This window comes from Lactuca saligna, chromosome 6 (assembly GCF_052625555.1).
Source record: "Lactuca saligna cultivar CGN05327 chromosome 6, ASM5262555v1, whole genome shotgun sequence".
NCBI lineage: Eukaryota > Viridiplantae > Streptophyta > Magnoliopsida > Asterales > Asteraceae > Lactuca > Lactuca saligna.
In genome coordinates, this window is record NC_136422.1 from 8956893 (window position 1) to 8982252 (window position 25360).

The following is a 25360-nucleotide window of genomic DNA, read 5'->3' on the forward strand; positions in this document are numbered from 1 at the left end:
ATAGGGAATTGAATCCGGCTGCCTTAGTTGATTGAAAATGCTCTTACCAAGTCCGTTGGAGCCTATTTCACAGCCCAACTTGTCCCCCTCCTGGACCGGGACTGAAGGCAATCATACGAAGACTAACGAGATCTCTGTCTCCCTCTTTTGTTGTTTGTTGGCATATTTGTTTCAACTGTGGTTTGTAGATTGTGAATGTTTTAGTTTTTCAAGAAAGAAACGTCCTCGTCTTAGTGTGGCATTGTATATCATTTTACTTGTATATTTTTGGTTCTCTTAACATTAATTATGATAGATGCATAAAAAAATTACCTACCGTTCAGAAAATTTAATATATGTACATGCAATTTCGTTTAGAAAAGTATGAAAAAAGATATACATTGGGATAAAATGAAAGTACGGCTTCATATATATTATTTCTCGATCCAATAAATATTCTAAAAATCGATGACTTTCATAAATTGGAAGAACTGAAGGACAGAAATTTGAACTATAAATTACACTTCAAACTTTTAGGGAACTGAAACATAGTAACTGAGATAAAACATCCGAGAAACTCCAAATTGCAAACACACCCATAAAAAGTAAATATCTTTAAACTAACAACTTTTGTAAATCTTCTTTCTCTGCACCATAGTTTCATATATATACGATCTACTCATGAATATAAGCAAACGATCAAAAAAGTGTGTAAACTGATCGTGTGATGGATTGGCCATTTTTTTTTTCTATTGTTGTTGAGGGTATTGCTGAGGAGGGTACTGCTGAGGAGGGTATTGCTGAGGATATTTCTCGAGATCAACACCGGGGACCTGTAGGACCAGTAGCGGCTTGTTTTGCTGAAGATATTGTTATTAGATACCCAGCAATCCCGAAAACTGCACTTAACAGAGCTAATGTAGCTCCTGTTGCAAATATTCCTGGCTTCACAACATAACATGTAATTACACCATATGAATTAGTCTCTCCGTGGTGTCTAGTATTTAGTCCTGTAGCTGTAACTAATACTATCACAGCTATAACTGAAGCTACCCTGGATGTTCAAAAATACGTTAATTTATTCGATAGCGTAAACATAGTCATGATGACAATCAGAAAACAAGAGCATCCATGTGGCCTACGTACCATGACAATACAAAAAGAAGTTTTGAAATTGAGGTCGAATTAGGGTCTCTTCGACAACAGCGAGATCCATCAAACGAAACACGCATGTATATTCGTGTAATAATGGTGAACACCGCTGATACGATTCCAAGTACAAGCGCTGGACTACTTGGATAAACACACGAATAATCCTTGATAATGACTTCACAAGCCTGCATTCGTACATTCCCACAACACATATATCATTATAATGTCAAAATCATTTCGTTAGTTTAAATTACCAAATAACAGGCATATTGATTTTTTTTATTACCTTAACCCTAGTTACTTCCCCCGCAAAACCGGTGGCTGCAGCTATTATTCCGAGGACCGCTGCAATTGCGCAGTGCACTGCAACTTTGCAATCCATTTATGAGGTCTGTGTGAAAGTGTTGAGTGTTAATGAAGAAGCTTGTGGATGAATGCAGCTTGTGAATGAAAGCGCGTAAGTATATATAGATGGGTACATATTCAAGTGGACACTAAGAAACAAAATACGACTTTTACTTATCTCGACGTAACAGTTTGGTCAACCATTTTTTTAATGGTAAATAAGTATATAATACATTTAACACTTGTAAAAATTTTTGCATAACAAAGTACTTCGTGTTGGATTGGATTGGATGTTTAAATTCATAACTATAATTAATATATATTTGAATTGATAGTGGTATAGTTCTTTTGAATTGTCTTCAAACCTAAGAATTAGATATGATGGTTTTGAAAAGAAAGAAGTTTATTTATTATTTGAGTAATAAATTGAAATAAATTATTTATTAATTCATTATGAAAATAATATATTAATTAGAAATCATATTATCTAATTAATAATTAATCAGAAATTAATTTGAATTAATTTTAGGATTAATAAAATTAATTAAAAATACAGAAACTAAAGTGTAATTATTAAATACTTGAGCAAAAGGCTTCAAAACCTTCCACCAAGGAAGGTAGATAGTTTTTAGGAGATAAAGGCTCTACAATTATTCTTGTAAGATAATTAAAAAGCTAGATAATTACCAAAAATAAGATAATATTATTTTATTGGTTTGAGCTTATTTAGGGTTTCCTATTAGCACTATATAAAGACTCCTACACTACGAAAATTTTGACCACTTAATAATTGAAGCAATGGTCGGAATTTCAGTCTTTCCCCCTTTATCCTAAATATCCTTCTTGCTAGCTTAGGTGTCAACCATCGAGCACACCATTTGTGGTGCTTGCTTCCAAAAGATCAAAAAGTGGTTTTCACAATAACAAGAATAAGGCATGTAATCTTTTCTTTAGCAATTTCGAAATAACCTAGGTTTCCAAGAGATCTTGTTTTGATGTTTAGAGTTATAGGTTCAATAAAGAAAACATAGATCTTTTGTAATGTCTAAAACCCATCAGTGGTATCAGAGCGTTAGGTTTGTTTTCTATCGAATGGTTATAATTGATGAATTGATCAAATTATGGTTTATGGCAATCAAACCCTTTAGGCTAAGGATTTCAAAATTATGGTTTCTTGGACCCTAAGTTTTGAAATTTTGGTAAGGGATGAAACCCTTACCATGTCTGCCAAGTTTCGATTTTGGTAAGGGTTTCTTGCCCTTCAAGATTTCAAACTTTAAGGTAAGTACTAAAATCCATACCTTCCTCCCCAAGCTACTATTTTGGAAAATTAGTATCTTTAGATAAGGTTTTCTAATTTTTGGTAATGTTAGTTTATCTGATTGAATAAGATAATCATAAAATTGGATAAATCCCTACCCATATTTTCGAAAATTAGGGGTGTAGATTAGGATTAAATTATTTGATTAATTTAATTAGATAATCCTTATATGATTTAATAAAATTAAATAAATGTTTATTAATAGATAATTATTAAATCATTTTTTAAAGTTAAATTAAATTTCATTTAATTTTCAAAATTCAAATATAAAGCCTAGTATCTTGAAAATTTTTAAAATAGACCATATATTATATGGAAAATTAAAAGTTTAATTATTACTATATGTATAAGACTAAGTCAGCCAAATCGTTAGTACACCTCATTCACGAAACCGTGCTATAAAGAGAGTATAAGGAAACAGCTAATAAAATAGTCGTTGAATGGGTGTCCACTCTCACCTATCACTCTCATGTATGGTGGAGGGTCGTTATGTAACAACCCAGATTTTCAAAAGAATTTTTTTCATTTTTGATTTATCAAACACATTTCCATAAATCATTAAATCCAAAAACAATTGTTTTCAAATCCACATCCATTACAACTTTATTTAAAAACATCATAGTGCCTCATAAAACATCGGTGAGAGAGTGTACACCGCGCTATCAAGCCTTGACCTTGCCCTTGGGCTCAAATGTATCGGAAACAAAGCCACAAACTACAAGCTAATGCTTAGTGAGTTCCCCAGAGCATATTGCACATATAATTCACATATTGCATATCATATTAGCAATAAAGTTACCTATACCACATAAGCCATGCATACAACATATATGGATGCCTTGGAAATCCTCTAGGGTCTTACTCTGGGTGCCTCAAGAACCCGCCGAGGTCTTAGCCCAAGGACAACCTGGAAACCCTCCAAGGTCTTACTCTGGGTGCATCAGGAACCCCCGAGCTCTTAACCCACGTGCATCGTGAACCCCCCGAGGTCTTTACCGAGGATGCCTCGGAAACCCTCCAAGGTCTTACACCTGGGTGCCTCAGGACCCCCCCCCCCCCAAGGTCTTTCATACAAGTGTCACAAATAACAAGCATATCACATATACCATAAGCCACTATCACATCACATAACAATTAATGGGCCGACCTTGGTGCCTTATACCCAGTGGTATGGTGAGCATACTCACCTCTTTCAGTAGAATCCAAAGGTTGCTCTCCTAACAGTCCGTAGACACCCATGTTGAACAATAATAGCATTACTCAATGTTAGGATGAAACACTATCTAAGTGGGGAACCCAAATCCCCAATTGAACAAAAGCCCAAAAGGTCTTCCTTAGTTATTGGGCCCAAAGTCCATATCCAAAGTCATTAATAGGCCTCATAGCCCAATAAAGCCCAATTATAACATCCATGGTCCAAAACAGATAAACTGGACCACTAACCCAAAACATGATCAGGTCCAATGACTAATTGAGACACAAAACAAATCCAGGTCCCACTACTTGTGTGTACGCTTAGCATACCGTCCTGGTACGCACAACGTACTGAGTCCCTGGCCCTTACGCGTTGCGTATGCTAGGTTACACCTGACATACGAACAGATTTAGCACTTTCTCCATTAAGTGCTTAATTCTTGATTTTCTCACGTCTAAAAGTCAGATCTAAGCTTATTTAGATGACCTAGGGCATAAAGTTGGCAACTCTATGCCTTTGCATGCCTCATATATTCCCAACAACCCATTTAGACCTTTTTAAGGATATTAGTCCGTACATGAGGTCAAAACACCCATCAAGACTTCAGTTTTATGTTATGAATGGACCAAAGGACCTCAGATCTGACATTTCCAGCCTCTGGAGGTGTTGAACTCACAAGAGGAGATCCAAAACTAAGAAAAGGGATCAAACTAGAAAACCTAACTAGATCTAATGATTAAGATGGAAAGATCAAAGCTTTATACCTCCAGAAGCTCCCCAAGGTGAACTAGGTGTAGATTCTTGAAGCCCAATGTTACCTCAAGCTTGCGTGACATCTTCTCCTTTTTGAATGGACACTAAAATGGCCATAAATGCAGTCTCTTAGCTCAAAAATGATCTCACAAACTCTATCTGGAGTAGAAGGCCTAAATAAGGCTATGAAGGCTGACTAGGGTTAGGTCAAAGAGGCTTAAGGATGTTTAAATAGGCGTCAAGTACAGAAATTAGGGTTTGATGATCTGGCACGTACACCCAGCGTACGTGCTACCCATACGCGATCCTATTTGCAAAGTACGCTAAGTGTCCTCATAAGTACACCCAGCGTACTTAAGGGACTTATTATTCTATATTTAAAATTCTTCAAGGGCTTCAAGGTAATACCTGATTTGGGAGTGTTATAACTCTCCCCCACTTGAACTAGACTTCTTCCTCAAATTCTGTAGCTGTAAATAGATCAGGATAATGCTCCCGCATCTCCTCCTCCGGCTCCCATGTCCAATCGGAGCCCCCACAGTGCTTCCATTTCACCTTTACCAACTTTACTTCCTTGTTTCGAAGACCATTTGTCTTCTTGTCTAAGATGGCAATCGGCCTCTCGATGTAGTTCAGGCTCCCATCTTCCAGAATATCGTCCAGTGAAATGACTGCAGACTCGTCAGTGACACACTTCCGAAGCTGAGACACGTGGACAATGTTTTGAATCTGGCTAAGATCTTCCGGCAGATCCAAACGATATGCCACCTTGCTCATCCAGACCATGATTCTGAACAAGCCTATGTATCGAGGCCCCAACTTGCCTCTCTTCTGAAACCTGTTGATCCCCTTCCGGGGCGGCACCTTCAGTAACACAAAGTCCCCCACCTGGAACTCAAGATTTGATCGCCGCCGGTCATCATAACTTTTCTTACGGCTTTGTGCGACCTGTAACCGTTCGCATACCTACTGAATCAGCCCAGTAGTCTTGAGCACAACCTCAGTACTCCCCATGACCCGCTGCCCAACCTCATCCCAACAAACTGGAGTCTCGCACTTACAACCATATAAAATCTCGAATGGAGCTCGGTCGATATTGGCATGATAAATGTTATTGTACGAAAACTCTACCAATAGGAGGTATGTGTCCAAATTCGCTCCAAAATCCAACACGCATCCCCGAAGCATGTCCTCCAGTGTTTGGATCGTCCTCCCGCTCTGGCCATCAGTATAGGGGTGGTATACCATGCTAAAATGTAGTTGAGTGCCTAGTTCCTAGTGGAACTTCTTCTAGAACATGGATGTAAACCGAACATCATTGTCAGAGACTACCGACATTGGCACCCCATATCTAGCCACCACCTCTCGTAGATAAATATCTGCCAACTTCTCCGTGGATATACTCTCAGAAATCAGAATGAAATGGACACTCTTTGTTAGACTATCCACGATCACCCATATGGCGTCCACGCCCATCGCCGTCCTTGGTAACTTTGTGATGAAGTGCATAGTGATCTCTTCCCATTTCAACATAGGAATGGGTAGCGGCAAAACATTTCCATGAAGTAGCTAATGCTCGGCCTTGACCTTCCTGCAGGTCAAGCACCGCTCAACAAACCAGACGATCTCCTGCTTCATGCAGGGTCACCAATAACTCAACCTCATGTCCCTATACATTTTTGTAGCCACAGGATGTATAGAAAACTTGGACCTTTGTGCCTCCTCTAATATCTTCTGTTTCACTCCTCCAGTTACCGATACCCACACTCGGCCACACTGTGTCAAAAGACCGCGACTATCCTTGACAAACAAAGGATGTTAACCCTGAATCCGCTCTATCTTCCAGTTCTCCTTCTTCACCCCCTCGACCTGAGCCTCCTTGATCATATCCAACAATGGAGAGATCACGGTCATCCTCAAAAAAACATTCCCAATTGGGGAACCTTCCGCCTTGCGGCTCAAAGCATTGGCCACCACGTTGGCCTTCCCTGGATGGTATGAAATCTCACAATCATACTCCTTCAGTACATCCAACCACCTCCTCTGTCAGATGTTGAGGTTATGTTGATCCATCAAGTACTTCAAACTCTTGTGATCAATATAGATGGTGCTCCTTACTCCATACAAATAATGTCTCCAAATCTTGAGGGCGAACACTACAGCCCCCAATTCTAGGTCGTGAGTGGGTAATTCGCCTCATGAGGCTTCAACTACCTCGAGGCATAAGCTATCACATGCCCCCTTTGCATCAGTACTGCACCTAACCCTGAAATTGAAGCATCACAGTATAACACCAAATCATCTAACCCCTCGGGTAGTACTAAAATCAGAGCCTTGCATAACCTCCGTCTCAGGGTCTCAAAAAGCAACTGTTGATCCATGCCCCACCAAAAAGTCACATTCTTCTTTGTCAAGCGAGTCAATGGCACAAAAATGTTGGAGAAATCCTAGATAAATCTCTGATAGTAGCCCGCTAAACCCAAGAAGCTACGGATCTCAAACGCATTCTTCGGTACTTCCCACCGCATCACTGCCTCAACCTTGGCTGGATCAACCAAAATGCCCTCTTGGTTGATGATGTGCCCCAAAAACTGTAGCTATCGTAGCAACAAATCACACTTGGAGAACTTGGCATATAATCTCTCTGCCCTCTGGGTCTCCAACACATCCCTCAGATGCTGCTCATGCTGCTTCCTGGTCTTAGAATAGACCAGGATGTCATCAATAAAAATGATCACCTACCGATCCAGCATCGGTCTACACACCCTGTTCATGAGATCCATGAATGTTGCTGGGGAATTGGTGAGCCTAAATGGCATCACCACAAACTCGTAATGCCCACACCAAGTCCTAAAAGCTGTCTTCAGTATGTCCTCATCCCAAATCCGCATTTGATGATATCCCAACCAACGATCAATCTTGGAAAACCAAGATGAAACCTACAGCTGATCGAACAAATCATCGATCCTCAACAAAGGATAACGGTTCTTCACCGTTAGTTTGTTCAGATCTCGATATCAATGAAAATCCTGTGTGATCCATCCTTCTTTTTAACAAACAGGATCGGTGCTCCCCATGGGAACTGCTCGAACGGATGAACCCTCATTCTAGCAGCTCCTGAAGTTGCATAGATAACTCGGTGCTAACTGGTACGGTGCCTTCACTATTGGGGCATCGCCTGGAACCAAATCAATGCGAAACTCCACCTGCCTCTCCCGAGGAACTCCTGGTAACTCTTCGGGAAAGACATCCTGAAATTCATGTACTACCGGCACACTGCCCACATCCGTCGTGGTCTCAACCCTCGTATCTTAGTTATAAGCCAGAAATCTTGTACACCCCTACTGCATAAATCTCCTAGCCCTCGCAGCCGAATAGAGAGTTGGCCCCTGCGAGGCCCTCTCACCATGTATAACTAGTTCTCCCCAGTTAGGGTTCAAACCCTCACCAACTGGCGCTCACAATCAATCATGGCCTCGTTGGCCCCCAACCAGTCCATCCCGACAACCACCTTTAGTATGTGTAACGATATCAAAACTAGATCAACACGGAACCTTTCCCCAAGCACATTTACAATCCTGATACACCCTCGCTACTCTCACAGTGTGATCATCCGTAATCTCAACCTCAAGAGGGGAATCCAAAGTCCCTAGCGTATCCCGAAACTTCTTGCTAAGTGCAAGAGATATAAATGATCGAGTAGCCCCCGAATCGAATAATACGTGAGCAGACATACCATTAACCAAAAAGGTCCCTATACATAAGCATGATATACACATACACAATGCAAATAAATAAATAAAGAGTAGGTAAATAAGTACATACTAGCCACGATATTTGGCTCTGGTCGAGCCTCCCGGTGGTCAACTGAAACGTGTAGCTCCTCACCACCGGAGCATCTGCCTTTATAGGGCGGCCGTCTGTGATCCTCATCGTGGCGGGGGTAGGCGCCACCACTGCTCCTCCCCCTCCCTGCAACCTCGGACAATCTGCCTTTTATGGCCAGTATGGTTGCAATGGAAACAAATCAAGCCCTTCTTGGGGTAATCTTTGATCACTTGGCCCGGGTGATTACATGTAAAATATGTCAGACCCATCCCCCAGGAAACTCCAAGATGAGATCTCCCACACTTGGCACACCGGCCACGACTCTACTGGCCCCTACTCGATGAATCCGAGGTCTTAGGCTTTTTAGCCTAATCTACCGCTGTCTAAACCTACTCAAGCTTCCGCTTGTCTTGGTGGTCCAACTCCATCTCCTGCTCATGGGCCTTCTCTACCATTTCATTCAGGGTTTTGGACCTTGTAAAGCTTACAAACTCTCGGATATCATCTCTCCGCATAGAATGATATCTCGTCCTCCTCATATCCTCATTTGTAGCATACTGTGGGATCAACAAAGCTCATTCCTGAAACTTGGCAGTGATCTCCACCCAGTCTCGGTGGTCTGTTGAAGGTCATGAAACTCCCTCAAAAGCCGTTGCACCTCAATAGTGGTGAAAACTTTGCATCGAATTCCTGAACAAACTCGACCCACGTCATCTCAGCCATACCGACTGCTCCCACCTGACCAGTAACATCGGCCTACTAGCAAGGCTGTAGAACTCGTTAGTCGATACTCATTCATTCGACTACCGAGTAACGAGTACTCACGAGTACTCGGGAGTACCTGGGGAGTACTCGGATTCGGTAATTCTTGTAAAAATATTTTTAGGGAACTTATATATGTCAAAATCATAAGTTAAAATCTTATTTTGATTGAAATATATAACAAAATTAGATATATGTTAATACACAAAAACTAAAAAGCACATAATGGTCTTACTTCGTGAATAACTACTAAACATTTAAGATATATGTAGTAACAATCACATATTTTTGTGTGAAATAATAAATCGTTAAGTATATTATACATATTAATCACTGAGTTGACTGGGTTTTAGAACACTGCTTAGTTCGGTAAAGGGCCGATCAGGGAGTACTTGGGATTCTGTAACTCGCCTCGCTAAGGGGCCGAGTAGCGAGTACTCGGAGGAGTAATCAGCCAACTCAGTAAGTTTTACAACACTTCCTACCAGTCTCGGGCTTTGTCCCTTAGCATACAAGAAGCAAAACCCACCTTTTCCGCACCGGGCAAGAGTTCGTACACTGGGCATTCTTGATTTCCAGCACCAAGCGTCAGCTAACAATGGGGTCCCTGACCCCGAAAAACTCTGGCGCTCCGTATGCCTTGAACTCCTGAAATGAGGGAGTTCGGGCCCCAACCTGGACTGCAACAATCTCGACTCTGAATGCCCAGAGCCTCTCCTCCATAATCTCCAACATACCCTCCTTGACCGTCCCAAAGATGGCGGGGGTAGTGTTAAGGATGCCCCTCCTAACCTCGGCTGCAGTAAGCTCATGCAGCCTCTCGTCAATGACATCGGTAGTGTCGCCTGATCCAGCCCCAGATCCAGACCCCCCTGCTCCAAATCGTTTCACCACCATACTATACTGCAATACTATAAAACATAATGATCAGGATGTCCATAACAGGGGTCTTACCACACTGGTCCTCCTTAGAGCTCCCAGGTCTAACATTTGTTCAGGTACAGGTTTTGTACTTTCAGTAGTACGAACCCAATACTACCTCCCACACCTACCTGTACCTTTCCCAAAGGCTCTTCCTGATAACTCCAATTCATCCCAAAATAAACCATATCCTACATTCTACCGTATTTCTCAAATCCTAGGTTGTCCTAAGATTTGCTCTACTCACATCAACCCGACCAATCATAATAGGTTGCTTCTATGCATGCAATTTATACATAGAAAAGGATCAAATAGATTTTTGAATAAAAGATTCTACCCTAGGACCACAACCATATGAGGAACAAGAAATAAGGCCAAATCAATCATTCTTAGGCTATAAGCTCCTAATCATATACAATTTTAAAAGCATACACATAGCAAGTTCCATACGATCATGAAATCTCAAATATCCGTATAACACTGCTAACACATTAGGGAAGTACTTACTTGTCTCGACTGATCATGCGCGTTGCACTCTCATCCTTTCCTTTCTTATAAAGGTTTAACTTTTATTTTTGAAAACAATTTTACCATTTCCTTAGTTTAAGTCCTGACACACCCGAGAGTGTGTCCGAATCCCTCAAACCAAGGCTCTGAAACCAACTTGTAACAACCAAAATTTTCAAAAGAAAATTTTCATTTTTAATTAATCAAACACATTTCCATAAACCATAAAATCCCAAAACAATTGTTTTCAAATCCACATCCATTATAGTGTCCCATAAAACAACGGTGAGAGAGTGCATACTGCACCATAAATCCTTGCCCTTGCCCTTGGGCTCAGATGTACCTAAAACAAATCCACAGACTGTAAGCTAATGCTTAGTGAGCTCCCCAGACCATACCGCACATAAAAATCACATATCAAATATCATATTATCCGTAAAGGTACATATACAACATAATCCATGCATACAACATATATGGATGCCCTGAAAAACCCTCCAGGGTCTTACTCTGGGTGCCTCGGGAACCCCCCGATGTCTTAGTCCATGTGCCTTGGGAACCCCTCGAGGTCTTTACCGAGGATGCCTTCGAAACCCTCCAAGGTCTTACACCTAGATGCCTCGGGAATCCCCCGAGGTCTTCATGCAAGTGTCACGAATAACAAGCATATCATATATACCATAACCCACTATCACATCACATAACAATTAATGGGCCAACCTTGGTGCCTTAGACCCATTGGTATGGTGAGCAGACTCACCTTTTTCTATAAAATCTGAAGGCTGCTCTCTTAACAGTCTGTAGACACTCGTGCCGAACAATAATAACATTACTCATTCTTAGGATCAAAAACTATTTAAATGGGGAACCCAAATCTCTAAGTCCTTCCACAAAAGCCCAAAATGTGTTCCTTAGTTAATGGGCCCAAAGTCCATATCCAATGTCATTAATAGGCCTCATGGCCAAATAAAGCCCAACCATAACATCCATGGTCCAAAACAGATAAACCGGCCCACTAACCCAAAACATGACCAGGCCTAATGACTAATGGAGGCCCAAAAGCTCAAAGACCCAAAACAAATCCAAGTCCCACTGCTTGTGTGTACGCTTAGCGTACTATCCTGGTACGCACAACATTCTGAGTCCCTGGCCCTTACGCACTGGGTACGCTAGGTTACGCCCTGTGTACTAACATTCTCCATTGAGTGCTTAATGCTTGATCTTCTCACATCCAAAATTCAGATCTAAGCTAATTTAGATGACCTAAGGCATAAAGCTGGCAACTTTATGCCTTTGCATGCCTCATATATTCTCAACAACCCCATTAAGACCCTTTTAAAGATATTAATCCATGCATAAGGTCAAAATACCCATCAAGACTTCATTTTTATTTTATGAATGGACCAAAGGACCTCAGATATAACATTTCCAGCCTCTGGAGTTGGTCAACTCACAAGAGGAGGTTGAAAACCAAGTAAAGGGATAAAACTATATAACCCTAACTAGATCTAATGAATAAGATGGAATGATCAAAGCTTCATACATCTAGAAGATCCTCAAGGTGAACTAGGTGCAGATTCTTGAAGCCCACTGTCACTCCAAGCTTGGTTGAAATTTCTCCTTCTTGAATGGACACTAAAATGGCCACAAATGCATTCTCTAAGCTCAAAAATGATCTCCCAAACTCTCTCTAGAATAGAAGGACGGAATAAGGCTATGGAGGCTGTCCAGGGTTAGGTCCAAGAGGCTTAAGGATGTTTAAGTAGGCCTCAAGTCCGGAAATTAGGGTTTCGTCATCTAGCACGTACGCCCAACGTACTCCTGGTACGCCCAACTTACGTGCTGCCCCTCCGCGATCCTCCTTGCAAAGTACACTAAGCGTACCCATAAGTATGTCTAACGTACTTAAAGGACTTATTATGCTGTATTTAAAATTCTTCAAAGGGATTCAAAGTAATACCTGATTTGGGAGTGTTACACGTTAGTCGAATGGATTTGATAGGACATAATCTCATTAATAAATACAATGACATAAATTGATCTGACCCAAACGTTTCCATGGACATTGACAATGGTGGTCCAAATTGAATTGAACCAAATTGATCTGACCCAAATGTTGATTATTGTTGAAGAAGAAATGCTTGAGAGCACATTAGAAGCAGGGATGCTTTAAGAGTTTAATTCCAATGTTTCCATGGACATTGACAATGGTGGTCCAAAAAATATTTCTCTTCCCATTGGAAAAGGCTCGGCCAAGGTCAAACTGTTTGATCGTATGGTAAAGAGAAATGGTAGTTTTGAAATCAATATCCATCAGAGTGTCCCAAAATCATAACATAAGGATGAGGAATGGTACAGTCATGCCTTCGCCTTGCTATGATCTCCTGAAGTACCTGAAACGATAAACTAAAAACTGTAAGCCCGAGGGCTTAGTGAGCTACCCCCAAAATACCAATACCACACTGACAATACCATATCAGTAATAATCAATCAATCAACATGCATACTGGGCCATCCGCCTGACTGGACCACCCTACCGGGCCTACAGTATGTTGGCCTTCAGCACAAAGCAGGACCGCCTCAACCCAACCAACAAGCAAATAAGCATGTGCGCATAACTATCATATACTGGCATATACAAACATGAAACATATCTATCTCACTGATCATCAATCATAGAATTCTCCTGTAACTACAGTACCAACCTAGCAGGTCACTAACATACCAATCCCTACAGACCATCAGAGCATAACATACTGTCTACCCTGATTCCGATATAACAGATCATAACCACATTTAGCATACCATAACAATGACAACTAAAGGTTCGGCCTTGGTGCTGTAGACCCTATCGATATAGTGAGGATAACTCACCTCACAGATGTCGATTCAAAAGGTAAACTCCAACTCTTGGATCACTTGACACATGCTCCGCCACCTATTATCATAGTACAACATACTCATAAGTCCATAACCTTGTAAGGTACTCCATAACCCACTAGCCAACCCCTGGTCAAAGTCAAAGTCCTCAGTCAAGGTCAACAGTCCATGTTGACCTTAACTCGTCGAGTACCCTCGGCTACTCGCCGAGTTCCTTGAAGAACTTTCCAACTCGCCGAGTCATCGGAGTGTGTAACAACCCGAAGTTTTCCATCGTCGAAAAACCCGTTCTACCCGTAAAACTTCACCGTTTGTCAATTCGTTTCTTTTCCATTTTGGTTTAAATTAATTAAATTTATATATTTATTTTAATCCATTGAGTGTCCAAACCTTTTAGGAACTCATGAAACTAGCTCAAAAATGTTTATTTCAAAAAGTTTAGAAACGTCCCCACCGAGTGACGGAAACTTAATCGGGTGCGACCAAAAGCCCCGTTTAAGGTCAGTATCGGGTAGAATTCCACCATGTCCAACTTTTAGGACCTATATAAACGTGTTTAAGCACCCATTTGAAGCTTTTTCTTCCTCTCTCTACTCTCTCTCTAACCTCTCTCCTAAATCCAAAGTTAAGGGTCCAAATTATCGATTTAAGGCTCCAAATCTTTGAGGTACCTTCCATAACTTGTTGTACAACCTCTCTAGCTTTAGAATTCGAGTTTGAACATTGGATTAGGACCATTATTATGAGTTTACGGCCCTAGAATAGTACTAGGCCGTAAACTCAAGTAAATGGGGGTTTTTAGAGCAACAAAACCCTTGCAAACCTCAAATGGACCTTAGACATGGCTAAATGACTTTATGGAATGGACTTAGAATGCCTTAAACTATAACTTGAAGCATTGTATATGAGTTTACGGCCATTGAAGGTGCCTAGGCCATAAACTCACATTTAAAGGGGTTTTAAGCCCTTAAACCCTCCCTAAACTCAATCAAGCCCTAGTTATGATTTTTAGAAATTATGTAATGGACTTGGAACTCATTAAACATCAATTTTGAGAGGTTTGTATGAGTTTACGGCCAAGGCATATGCTTGGGCTGTAAACTCCTCAAACATGAGTATAAAATCACTTCTAAAGTGTTAGAATGCCATCCAACACCACCAAAAGCCTTGGAATAAATTAAGGAACCACCCAAAAATAGTTTAGAAGCCTTAAACACATCATAAACCCTCTAATTGAGAGTTTACGGCCAGAGCATATGCTCATGGGCTGTAAACTCATAGATGTATGCCATTTGAAGCCCTAAACTCACCCTAAGCCTTGTAAAAATTAGTTGAATCACTTGTGATTAATCCTTGGCCTTCAAATTAATTTAGTTGGATGTGAGTGAGAGTTTATGGCCGTAAACTCTTAGTTTACTGCCATAAACTCTTCTATTAATCCATATAATGATTTAATCCCTTTCAAATGTCCAAAAGCCAAACCTAGCAACACCCATTATTTGATTTAAGGCCATTTATCTCATAAAAACACCCACCATGAGTTTACGACCGCAAACTCATGGGGATGTGGTGTTTAGGCCGTAAACACTCCCTAAGAGTTTACCTTTGAAGAATAAACTCTAAATCCTAGCCATTCATGTCCTAAAACGCCACCGGAGTCACTTCAAACGCCCATTTTGGAGTATTTTCGCATCTTAGAATGTTCAAGTGTATCTAATTAGTTATTTAAATCTAATTAGATATATATATATATATATATATATATATATATATATATATATATATATATATATTGTGTATTATTTAATATTACATAGGAACCTCGCTCATATTCAAGCCTCGGTTCGACGTTTAGCATCCCATTCGACACTTTCTGCGTCCGGTGAGTTCATACCCCTACCCTTTTTCAATGGTTTTTCAATGTTTTCAGGGGGGAATACAAGCAAAAGTACAAGAATATCTTGTACTTAAATTATTGATTTCAGTTAAATGATTTCATTTTGTACATTTTTAAAGAATTGAGAACTCTTTTAACAAACTGTTTTAATTTGTAGGGTTGTTTGTTTTAATCCGATTTTCAATTCTTAATATACATTGATATGTTGTATACTTTAGATTGATTGTTCTCGTTTAAATCGATAAAGCACATAAACCATCGTAATGTCTGTAATAAAACACTAAGGTTCGAGTGTAAAAGTCAGACACCATTAGAAAACATAAAACATCTGTATATCCTTAACAATACACCTAGGTTCGAGTGTGATAGATAAATACCATCACAGCACACAAATCAATTGTAACGTCCTTAATAAAACACCTAGGATCGAGTGTAAAGGACAGGTACATAGAACATAACTAGTCGTAAATACTACTTTCCTAGTCGAAAAGTAAAGAATAATCTTAATGATTGGAGACACATCCTTGGTAACACGTCCCTTGGCACGACATAGTGGAGGACTAGCCCTGTAACCAGAATCTCCGTTCATAGGAGAGCGTGGCTTGAGTGTATAGATCTATACGAGACTGAAAATCCCGCACCTGGCTGCTAGCTACAGCCGAACCGAAAGGTTCAAGGGTGACGAAAGTCATAAATAAGATACTGGCCCCGACTCGAGTCATATCTAGTCTGAGTATGGTTAAGGACTCGCAATTTAGATTATTAACACTTTAGACTTTTTTGCTAGCTTTATGTACATAGTAAAGCTAATGTACATATAGGGATAATACACACACATTCAGGAAAACATGGGGTTTTCCTATGGATAATAATGAACATAATCAGAATTGGTAATGGCACACACACATTCAGGAAAACATGGGGTTTTCCTATAGATAATAATGAACATAATCAGAATTGGTAATGGTACACACACACATTCAGGAAAACATGGGGTTTTCCTATGGATAATAATGAACATAATCAGAATTGGTAATGGTACACACACACATTCAGGAAAACATGGGGTTTTCCTATGGATAATAATGAACATAATCAGAATTGGTAATGGCACACACACATTCAGGAAAACATGGGGTTTTCCTATAGATAATAATGAACATAATCAGAATTGGTAATGGTACACACACACATTCAGGAAAACATGGGGTTTTCCTATGGATAATAATGAACATAATCAGAATTGGTAATGGTACACACACACATTCAGGAAAACATGGGGTTTTCCTATGGATAATAATGAACATAATCGGAATCAGTAATAGTCCACACTTACACACATAGGAAAATATAGGATTTTCCTGAGCAACAATAGTTTGTAACTAGAAAAGTGTAATAAGTTAAATAACTAAATTCTACAAATCATAAGAATAATCATGTTTTCACTGTACATCTTTTACAATACAATCTGGATTTGGTAACTTAATTATTAAGAAAATATGGGATTTTCTTGGTTAATCACGTTTTTAGGAAACTAAAGAAACTCGTTATCTTCATAAAACAAACCGCTTATGAACTCACCAGCTTTATGCTGATTTTCAAACCGCTTGTATTCTCAGGTTCGCTTTAGACAGGTACCCGATGATCTCTTTTGGTGAAGACGGAATGCGTAGAAGATTTGTCTTTCTTTTGTTAAAACTATGTATCTATGAAAACTTGTACTACTTTACTTTTCAACTGATGTAATGATATCTATGTAATGTAATGTGATGTTTTGTGTTTTACTTCGCTTACTATGTGCATTGGATTTGATACTCAACGTGGAGTCCGCCCCGAAAATGTTTCCGCCTTCGGTTTTCGGGGTGTGACAGATTGGTATTAGAGCCCTTGTTTATAGTGAAGTAAGTATACCAAACATTACATGGTATAAGACTATAAACATTAAGGGGCCTAAGTGCTCTGAACTAAAAGTATACCTCAAATATAAGTATTTTCAAAAAGTATACAAGTATCCTAGCCGTCGAGAATCGTATCTATAAGTAGAATAGAGCATAAGTAATTGGGTGTTGTATGCTGCAGTTAAACCTGGGCAGTTATGTAGTCGTGTCTAGGATCAATATAGCCTGATCAACTATATTCATTCGAGACACGGCCAACATGTGTTTGGGAGTGACTGTGGAATGCAGCATACCTAAAACTTACCCAAATACCACAAACAACGAGTCGTCGTTGCGGTAAATCGTGAAATACTATGGGAGTATTTCTGGATCCAACTTTGTTTTAGAAATTCCTCATTCAAGCATTGCCTCTCGATCATTCCGTTAGCGATAAATGTCTGCTTTGATAACTCATTCCTGCTTATTCGCTTAATAGAATTATATGTCTGTCATAAAGAGAAATCCTTTGTTTCATATCTCTTTATTCAATTTAGAGGACTTATTATCCTCTTTTTCCTAATCCTTTAGATCGAGATGTCTTCAAGGAAAGAACCTAGCATGAAGAACAACGACTCTCCGTCTCCACCATCGTCTCGCTTTGACCCTGTGATGTTCCAGCTGGTTGTTTCTGCTGCAGTGACGGCTGCAATGACGATCTTGAATCCTAACAAGTCCATTGGTCCAGGATATAACCCTTACCCCCAAAACCGTGAAAATGTTCAGGAGCATCAGAATGAGTTTGATGAGAGTAATAAGGTTATCTTGAAGAAGCGAAAGGGTCAGAGTTCCCAAGGACGCTCCAAGAATCTCAAAAATGTGGTAGTCCAAGTTGCTACCAATCCTACCATTGTTCCTATAGTTCCAGCTACCACTACTCCTATTATTTCGCCTAAGGCTCAAGTACCTGTCACTGGGTATGCTGGTAATCTCCCTTGGTGCAGCAGGTGTAATTATCATCATTATATTCCTGGCCCATGTCGCAAGATGATTTGCAAACGTTGTGGCAAGAAAGGTCATCTTGCTAGAAGCTTCAGGACACTAGTCCAACACCTCGAACAAACTTCTGAATCAAGTATCAAGCAAGTCTGCTATAGTTGTGGAGAAATTGGGCATTTCAAGCGAAACTGTCCAAAAGCAACAACCCCCAACAATGTTAACAACGCCGGAATGGTTTTAACTTTGAAGCAGGAGGGAGCAGCCGCCAATCCCACTAACATCGCGGGTATATTTCTTTCCGACTATTCTTATGTTCGCATCCTTTTCGAATCTAGGGTCAAGAAAGTTTTTATTAGTTATTCACTCAAAAATCTTCGTAAATATAGTCCTCGTCTAATAACCGAAACATTTTCCGTCAATATGATTACCAGTGAGAATGAGTGTACTAGCGACTTATCCTCGAGCTACATCCTTACATTGATTAATCATTCTTTCCTCATTGCCCTGATGTCAATTTCAATAAAGAGCTTTGATGTTATCTTTGACATGTATCAATTGAGTCCTGATCATATTGATACACTTTGTTATGAAAGAGTTATTCATCTCAACTTTTTCCCTCTGACTGGACCCTCATGAAATATGGTGTCAATCTTGGCCCAAATCTTCGCATCATTTTCTGAATCAAAGCTCGAAAACTCCTGCAAAAAGGAGTGTTAGGTATTCCTAATCCATACAATCAACAAGAAACAAAAAGTTAAAGATCTTTAGAGCATCCCCGAAAACTGTAGTATCCCTAATATATTTCTAAAGAGCTCCCGAGAATTTCTTCCGAATGCCAAGTCGAGTCTCATGTTAATCAAATCTCTGGAACTATCCTTGTAGCCAAACTTCCGTATAGCATTACTCCAGCGAAAATGCAAGAGTTCTCCAATCAGCTTAATGAGTTAACCGTCAAAGCCGATATCCTCTTTCCTGAACAGATGACTTCTTCCATAACTTCAGAGAGCCAACTACTCCTCGAAGATATACCTTAGGTCAAGACACCATCAGCTACGAGATCATGAGAGTGATGCTTCAAAATAGCATTCAAAGCTCAATATGATCACTAGGAGTTCGTATTGATACCGTTCAGTCAAACCATTTTCCCTTGGTCATGTAGTGAGCAATGAAGACATACACGTGGATTCTCATAAGACCGAAGTAATAGATAATTGATCGGCACCAAAGACGCCCATAGAAAACTGGTCAATTCTTGTGTTTTGTCAGCTATTATGAGAACAATTTAAAACTTCGCTAGATTGATACAAGAGTTATACCAATGACCAATGCAAACCTTGGGAAATTCCAAGTTGGAGATCGCGTCTTACTAATGGCCTCGCTCTGGAAACGCATGACACACTGTCGAGGACAAGGAAAGTGAAGCTTGTGGTACAATAGACCCTTCGAGATCCTCATTAGGATCCACCCTGTAGCCTTCGAACTCCGAGTACCTTCAGAACTTAGAAACGTCAATCATGTCTTCAACGTTCCGAATCTTTGAAGCACTTGCCCGATGAAACCCTAGTGATTTCCTTTGAAGAAACCGAAGTCGTCCAGGTTTGAAACTCCCATGAGAGAACCAGTTGAGATCGTAGATTGAGAGAGAGTCTATGTGCGAAACAAAGTCGCGTCCCGATATTGAGGGTTCGCTGGAGCGCCCAGCGGAGACCCGATTCCACTTGAGAACGTGAAGATCCGAGGCAACAAGTCTATCCATATCTCATTCCAATTCATGATCTATATCTTAATCATTGAATTTCGGGACGAAATTCCCTCTAACGGAGGGATAATGTAACAACCCGAAGTTTTCCATCGTCGAAAAACCCGTTCTACCCGTAAAAATGCACCGTTAGTCAATTCATTTCTTTTCCATTTTGGGTTAAATTAATTAAATTTATATATTTATTTTAATCCATTGAGTGTCCAAACCTTTTAGGAACTCATGAAACTAGCTCAAAAATGTTTATTTCAAAAAGTTTAGAAACGTCCCCGCCGAGTGACGGAAACTTAATCGGGTGCGACCAAAAGCCCCGTTTAAGGTCAATATCGGGTAGAATTCCACCGTGTCCAACTTTTAGGACCTATATAAACGTGTTTAAGCACCCATTTGAAGCTTTTTCTTAGCTCTCTACTCTCTATCTAACCTCTCTCCTAAATCCAAAGTTAAGGGTCCAAATTATTGATTTAAGGCTCCAAATCTTTGAGGTACCTTCCATAACTTGTTGTACAACCTCTCTAGCTTTAGAATTCTAGTTTGAACATTGGATTAGGACCATTATTATGAGTTTACGGCCCTAGAATAGTACTAGGCCGTAAACTCAAGTAAATGGGGTTTTTAGAGCAACAAAACCCTTGCAAACCTCAAATGGACCTTAGATATGGCTAAATGACTTTATGGAATGGACTTAGAATGCCTTAAACTATAACTTGAAGCATTGTATATGAGTTTACGGCCATGGAAGGTGCCTAGGCCGTAAACTCACATTTAAAGGGGTTTTAAGCCTTTAAACCCTCCCTTAACTCAATCAAGCCCTAGTTATGATTTTTAGAAATTATGTAATGGACTTGGAACTCATTAAACATCAATTTTGAGAGGTTTGTATGAGTTAACGGTCAAGGCATATGCGTGGGCCGTAAACTCCTCAAACATGAGTATAAAATCACTTCTAAAGTGTTAGAATGCCATCCAACACCACCAAAAGCCTTGGAATAAATTAAGGAACCAACCAAAAATAGTTTAGAAGCCTTAAACACATCATAAACCCTCTAATTGAGAGTTTATGGCCAGAGCATATGCTCCTGGGCCGTAAACTCATAGATGTATGCCATTTGAAGCCCTAAACTCACCCTAAGCCTTGTAAAAATTAGTTGAATCACTTGTGATTAATCCTTGGCCTTCAAATTAATTTAGTTGGATGTGGGTGAGAGTTTACGGCCGTGAACTCTTAGTTTACTGCCATAAACTCTTCTATTAATCCATATAATGATTTAATCCCTTTCAAATGTCCAAAAGCCAAACCTAGCAACACCCATTATTTGATTTAAGGCCATTTATCTCATAAAAACACCCACCATGAGTTTACGACCGTAAACTCATGGGGATGTGGTGTTTAGGCCATAAAAACTCCCTAAGAGTTTACCTTTGAAGAATAAACTCTAAATCCTAGCCATTCATATCCTAAAACGCCACACGGGTCACTTCAAATGCCCATTTTGGAGTATTTTCGCATCTTAGAATGTTCAAGTGTATCTAATTAGATATATATATTGTGTATTATTTAATATTACATAGGAACCTCGCTCGTATTCAAGCCTCTGTTCGACGTTTAGCATACCATTCGACACTTTCGACGTCCGGTGAGTTCATACCCCTACCCTTTTTCAATGGTTTTTCAATGTTTTCAGGGGGGAATACAAGCAAAAGTACAAGAATATCTTGTACTTAAATTATTGATTTCAGTTAAATGATTTCATTTTGTACATTTTTAAAGAATTGAGAACTCTTTTAACAAACTGTTTTAATTTGTAGGGTTGTTTGTTTTAATCCGATTTTCAATTCTTAATATACATTGATATGTTGTATACTTTAGATTGATTGTTCTCGTTTAAATCGATAAAGCACATAAACCATCGTAATGTCTGTAATAAAACACTAAGGTTCGAGTGTAAAAGTCAGACACCATTAGAAAACATAAAACATCTGTATATCCTTAACAATACACCTAGGTTCGAGTGTGATAGATAAATACCATCACAGCACACAAATCAATTGTAACGTCCTTAATAAAACACCTAGGATCGAGTGTAAAGGACAGGTACATAGAACATAACTAGTCGTAAATACTACTTTCCTAGTCGAAAAGTAAAGAATAATCTTAATGATTGGAGACACATCCTTGGTAACACGTCCCTTGGCACGACATAGTGGAGGACTAGCCCTGTAACCAGAATCTCCGTTCATAGGAGAGCGTGGCTTGAGTGTATAGATCTATACGAGACTGACAATCCCGCACCTAGCTGCTAGCTACAGCCGAACCGAAAGGTTCAAGGGTGACCAAAGTCATAAATAAGATACTGGCCCCGACTCAAGTCATATCTAGTCTGAGTATGGTTAAGGACTCGCAATTTAGATTATTAACACTTTAGACTTTTTTGCTAGCTTTATGTACGTAGTAAAGCTAATGTACATATAGGGATAATACACACACACATTCAGGAAAACATGGGGTTTTCCTATGGATAATAATGAACATAATCAGAATTGGTAATGGCACATACACATTCAGGAAAACATGGGGTTTTCCTATAGATAATAATGAACATAATCAGAATTGGTAATGGTACACACACACATTCAGGAAAACATGGGGTTTTCCTATGGATAATAATGAACATAATCAGAATTGGTAATGGTACACACACACATTCAGGAAAACATGGGGTTTTCCTATGGATAATAATGAACATAATCGGAATCAGTAATAGTCCACACTTACACACATAGGAAAATATAGGATTTTCTTGAGCAACAATAGTTTGTAACTAGAAAAGTGTAATAAGTTAAATAACTAAATTCTACAAATCATAAGAATAATCATGTCTTCACTGTACATCTTTTACAATACAATCTGGATTTGGTAACTTAATTATTAAGAAAATATGGGATTTTCTTGGTTAATCACGTTTTTAGGAAACTAAAGAAACTCGTTATCTTCATAAAACAAACCGCTTATGAACTCACCAGCTTTATGCTAGTTTTCAAACCGCTTGTATTCTCAGGTCCGCTTTAGACAAGTACCCGATGATCCCTTTTGGTGAAGACGGAATGCGTAGAAGATTTGTCTCTCTTTTGTTAAAACTATGTATCTATGAAAACTTGTAGTACTTTACTTTTCAACTGATGTAATGATATCTATGTAATGTAATGTAATGTTTTGTGTTTTACTTCGCTTACTATGTGCATTGGATTTGATACTCAACGTGGAGTCCGCCCCGGAAATGTTTCCGCCTTCGGTTTTTGGGTTGTGACAGAGTGACTCGTCAAGTTCCTTCGATTCTCGATCAAACTTTAAGGCCACCCGTCGAGTTTCCTCCTTGCAACTAGATGGATACACACATACATATCCTGGAGAAAACTCATCCAACTCGCAGAGTTGTTCTTCAACTAATCGAGTTTATGGCAATGTTCATCAGACTCGCCGAGTTGTTCAACTGTGCGACTCGCTGAGTCCATTCAGTCCTTTTTCCATATAGACCTATTTTGAGCCATGCAACGTCTCTAAATCACAGATCCAAGTTTCTAGGGAATGCTTATAACGTAAAGTTGCAAAATTTACGTGGATGCATGGCTATAAAGGCTCTAAATGCCTATTTTAAGTTCTTAATGGAGCTTCATGCTCAAGAGGGACCTCAATCATGACCAAAACTATAACTTTATGCTTCTAGAATCCAAGGAGGGTCCAGATCTTAAGTTACAACCTGAGATCTTTCCCATAGCTCATCTTACCAACTTAATATTCCAAAAAAACCGTAAACTCAACCAATAGAAGAGATCTACAAGGAAAAATGGCGATTTGGGTACCTCTAGATGATGATAACTGAGATAAGTGTTGATTCCTACACTCTATTTGCTCCAATCTCCTTCTCCTCCAAGCTTTCTCCCTCCAAGGATACTCTTTTCAAGCTTCAAACATACAATGGGTACACACATACGTATTACGGTTCTCAAGGACTTTCTAGAAATCGCTCGATGTAGGCTAATCGGATGATTGGGGTGAATAGATTAATCGGCTAGGCGGGGATTAATCGGGGACCATTAATTATTAAAAAAAAGTATTATAATTTTAATAAATATAACATTGATCATAAGAATATAAGTAAATAAGAAAAATTTAAATACATGGTGTGACTCTTTTTCAAGTATTCTTGTGAAACAAAGCCAAATCAAATACATGTTATATCTGTATCACTATCTTATGTTAGAAGTCCCTATGCCTACCCCTGAAGCCTGTTGATGCAGGATGATCTTCAATGATTGGAGCACCATTTGGGTATTTAACCTTTAAGGTTCCATCTCTAACCACATTAGGCATTTCATTAGGTGAACCTGGAACAAAGAACAACATTTTAACCACATTAGGCATTTCATCGAGCACATAGTATGCATGTTGTTAAACACAAATTACAACACACAAACATCAATTGCGTATTTCCATTATACAACCAATTTCTTATTTCTAGTATACAACCAAATAGAATCAAAACCAAACTTACAGTTAACATCACAAGATTTCCACTCCTTCAAAAGAATAGTTAAGTTACAGATTAGAGGATATCCATGATGAATGGTGACATAAAATCAATATTCATATGTGAAATTGAAGTTATAATTAGGGATACTTTGGGATGTTATATGATAAGTGATTACAAATTCATGAATTTACAACCAATATATAACAAGAAGAAGGAGCCTAAGCTATTGAACTACAATCTCCTATTGTTACTCAGACAATAAGATCGAAATTTGAATCTTATCTGATTACAAGGAGTAAAATAGAGAGTCGATCAGGTGAGGCTCCGTCGATTTCGAGCAGCTCTGAATTCCGACGATTTTGAGTTTAAGCAGCTCTCAATTCCGATGCTTGTTCTTCAGCCCTATATTCGATCCCTGGATTAAAGAAAAAAAACAATCCAAATTATTAATAACAACATATGAAATCGTTGGAGTAGGCTTTTCTGATCAAACTGATAATCCCAAACTTCCTCTAAACATACGAAACAGAAAATAGAAGAAGAAGAAAGAATGAAATGTTGATTTTGAGTTTGAGCAGCTCTCAACTCCATTAAACTGTGTTTTTTCAATTAAGTATCCCATATCGTTGGTGGGATAAAAAACCAAGGGCAAACAT

General features: G+C 39.3%; 2 protein-coding genes across 2 annotated transcripts; both read right to left on the bottom strand.

Moving 5' to 3' along the window:
* Nucleotides 1-380: 380 nt before the first annotated feature.
* On the bottom strand, nt 381-1564 carry LOC145001305 (uncharacterized). The gene is made up of 3 exons (XM_078960675.1): nt 1418-1564; nt 1126-1316; nt 381-1033 (listed from the first exon to the last, which is right to left on the bottom strand). The coding sequence occupies exons 1-3, from the start codon at nt 1511-1513 to the stop codon at nt 799-801; spliced, it is 522 nt and encodes a 173-aa protein (XP_078816801.1). The 5' UTR covers nt 1514-1564; the 3' UTR covers nt 381-798.
* Nucleotides 1565-5189: 3625 nt separating this feature from the next.
* On the bottom strand, nt 5190-5531 carry LOC145002288 (uncharacterized). The gene has a single exon (XM_078961586.1). The coding sequence runs from the start codon at nt 5529-5531 to the stop codon at nt 5190-5192; it is 342 nt and encodes a 113-aa protein (XP_078817712.1).
* Nucleotides 5532-25360: the final 19829 nt, after the last annotated feature.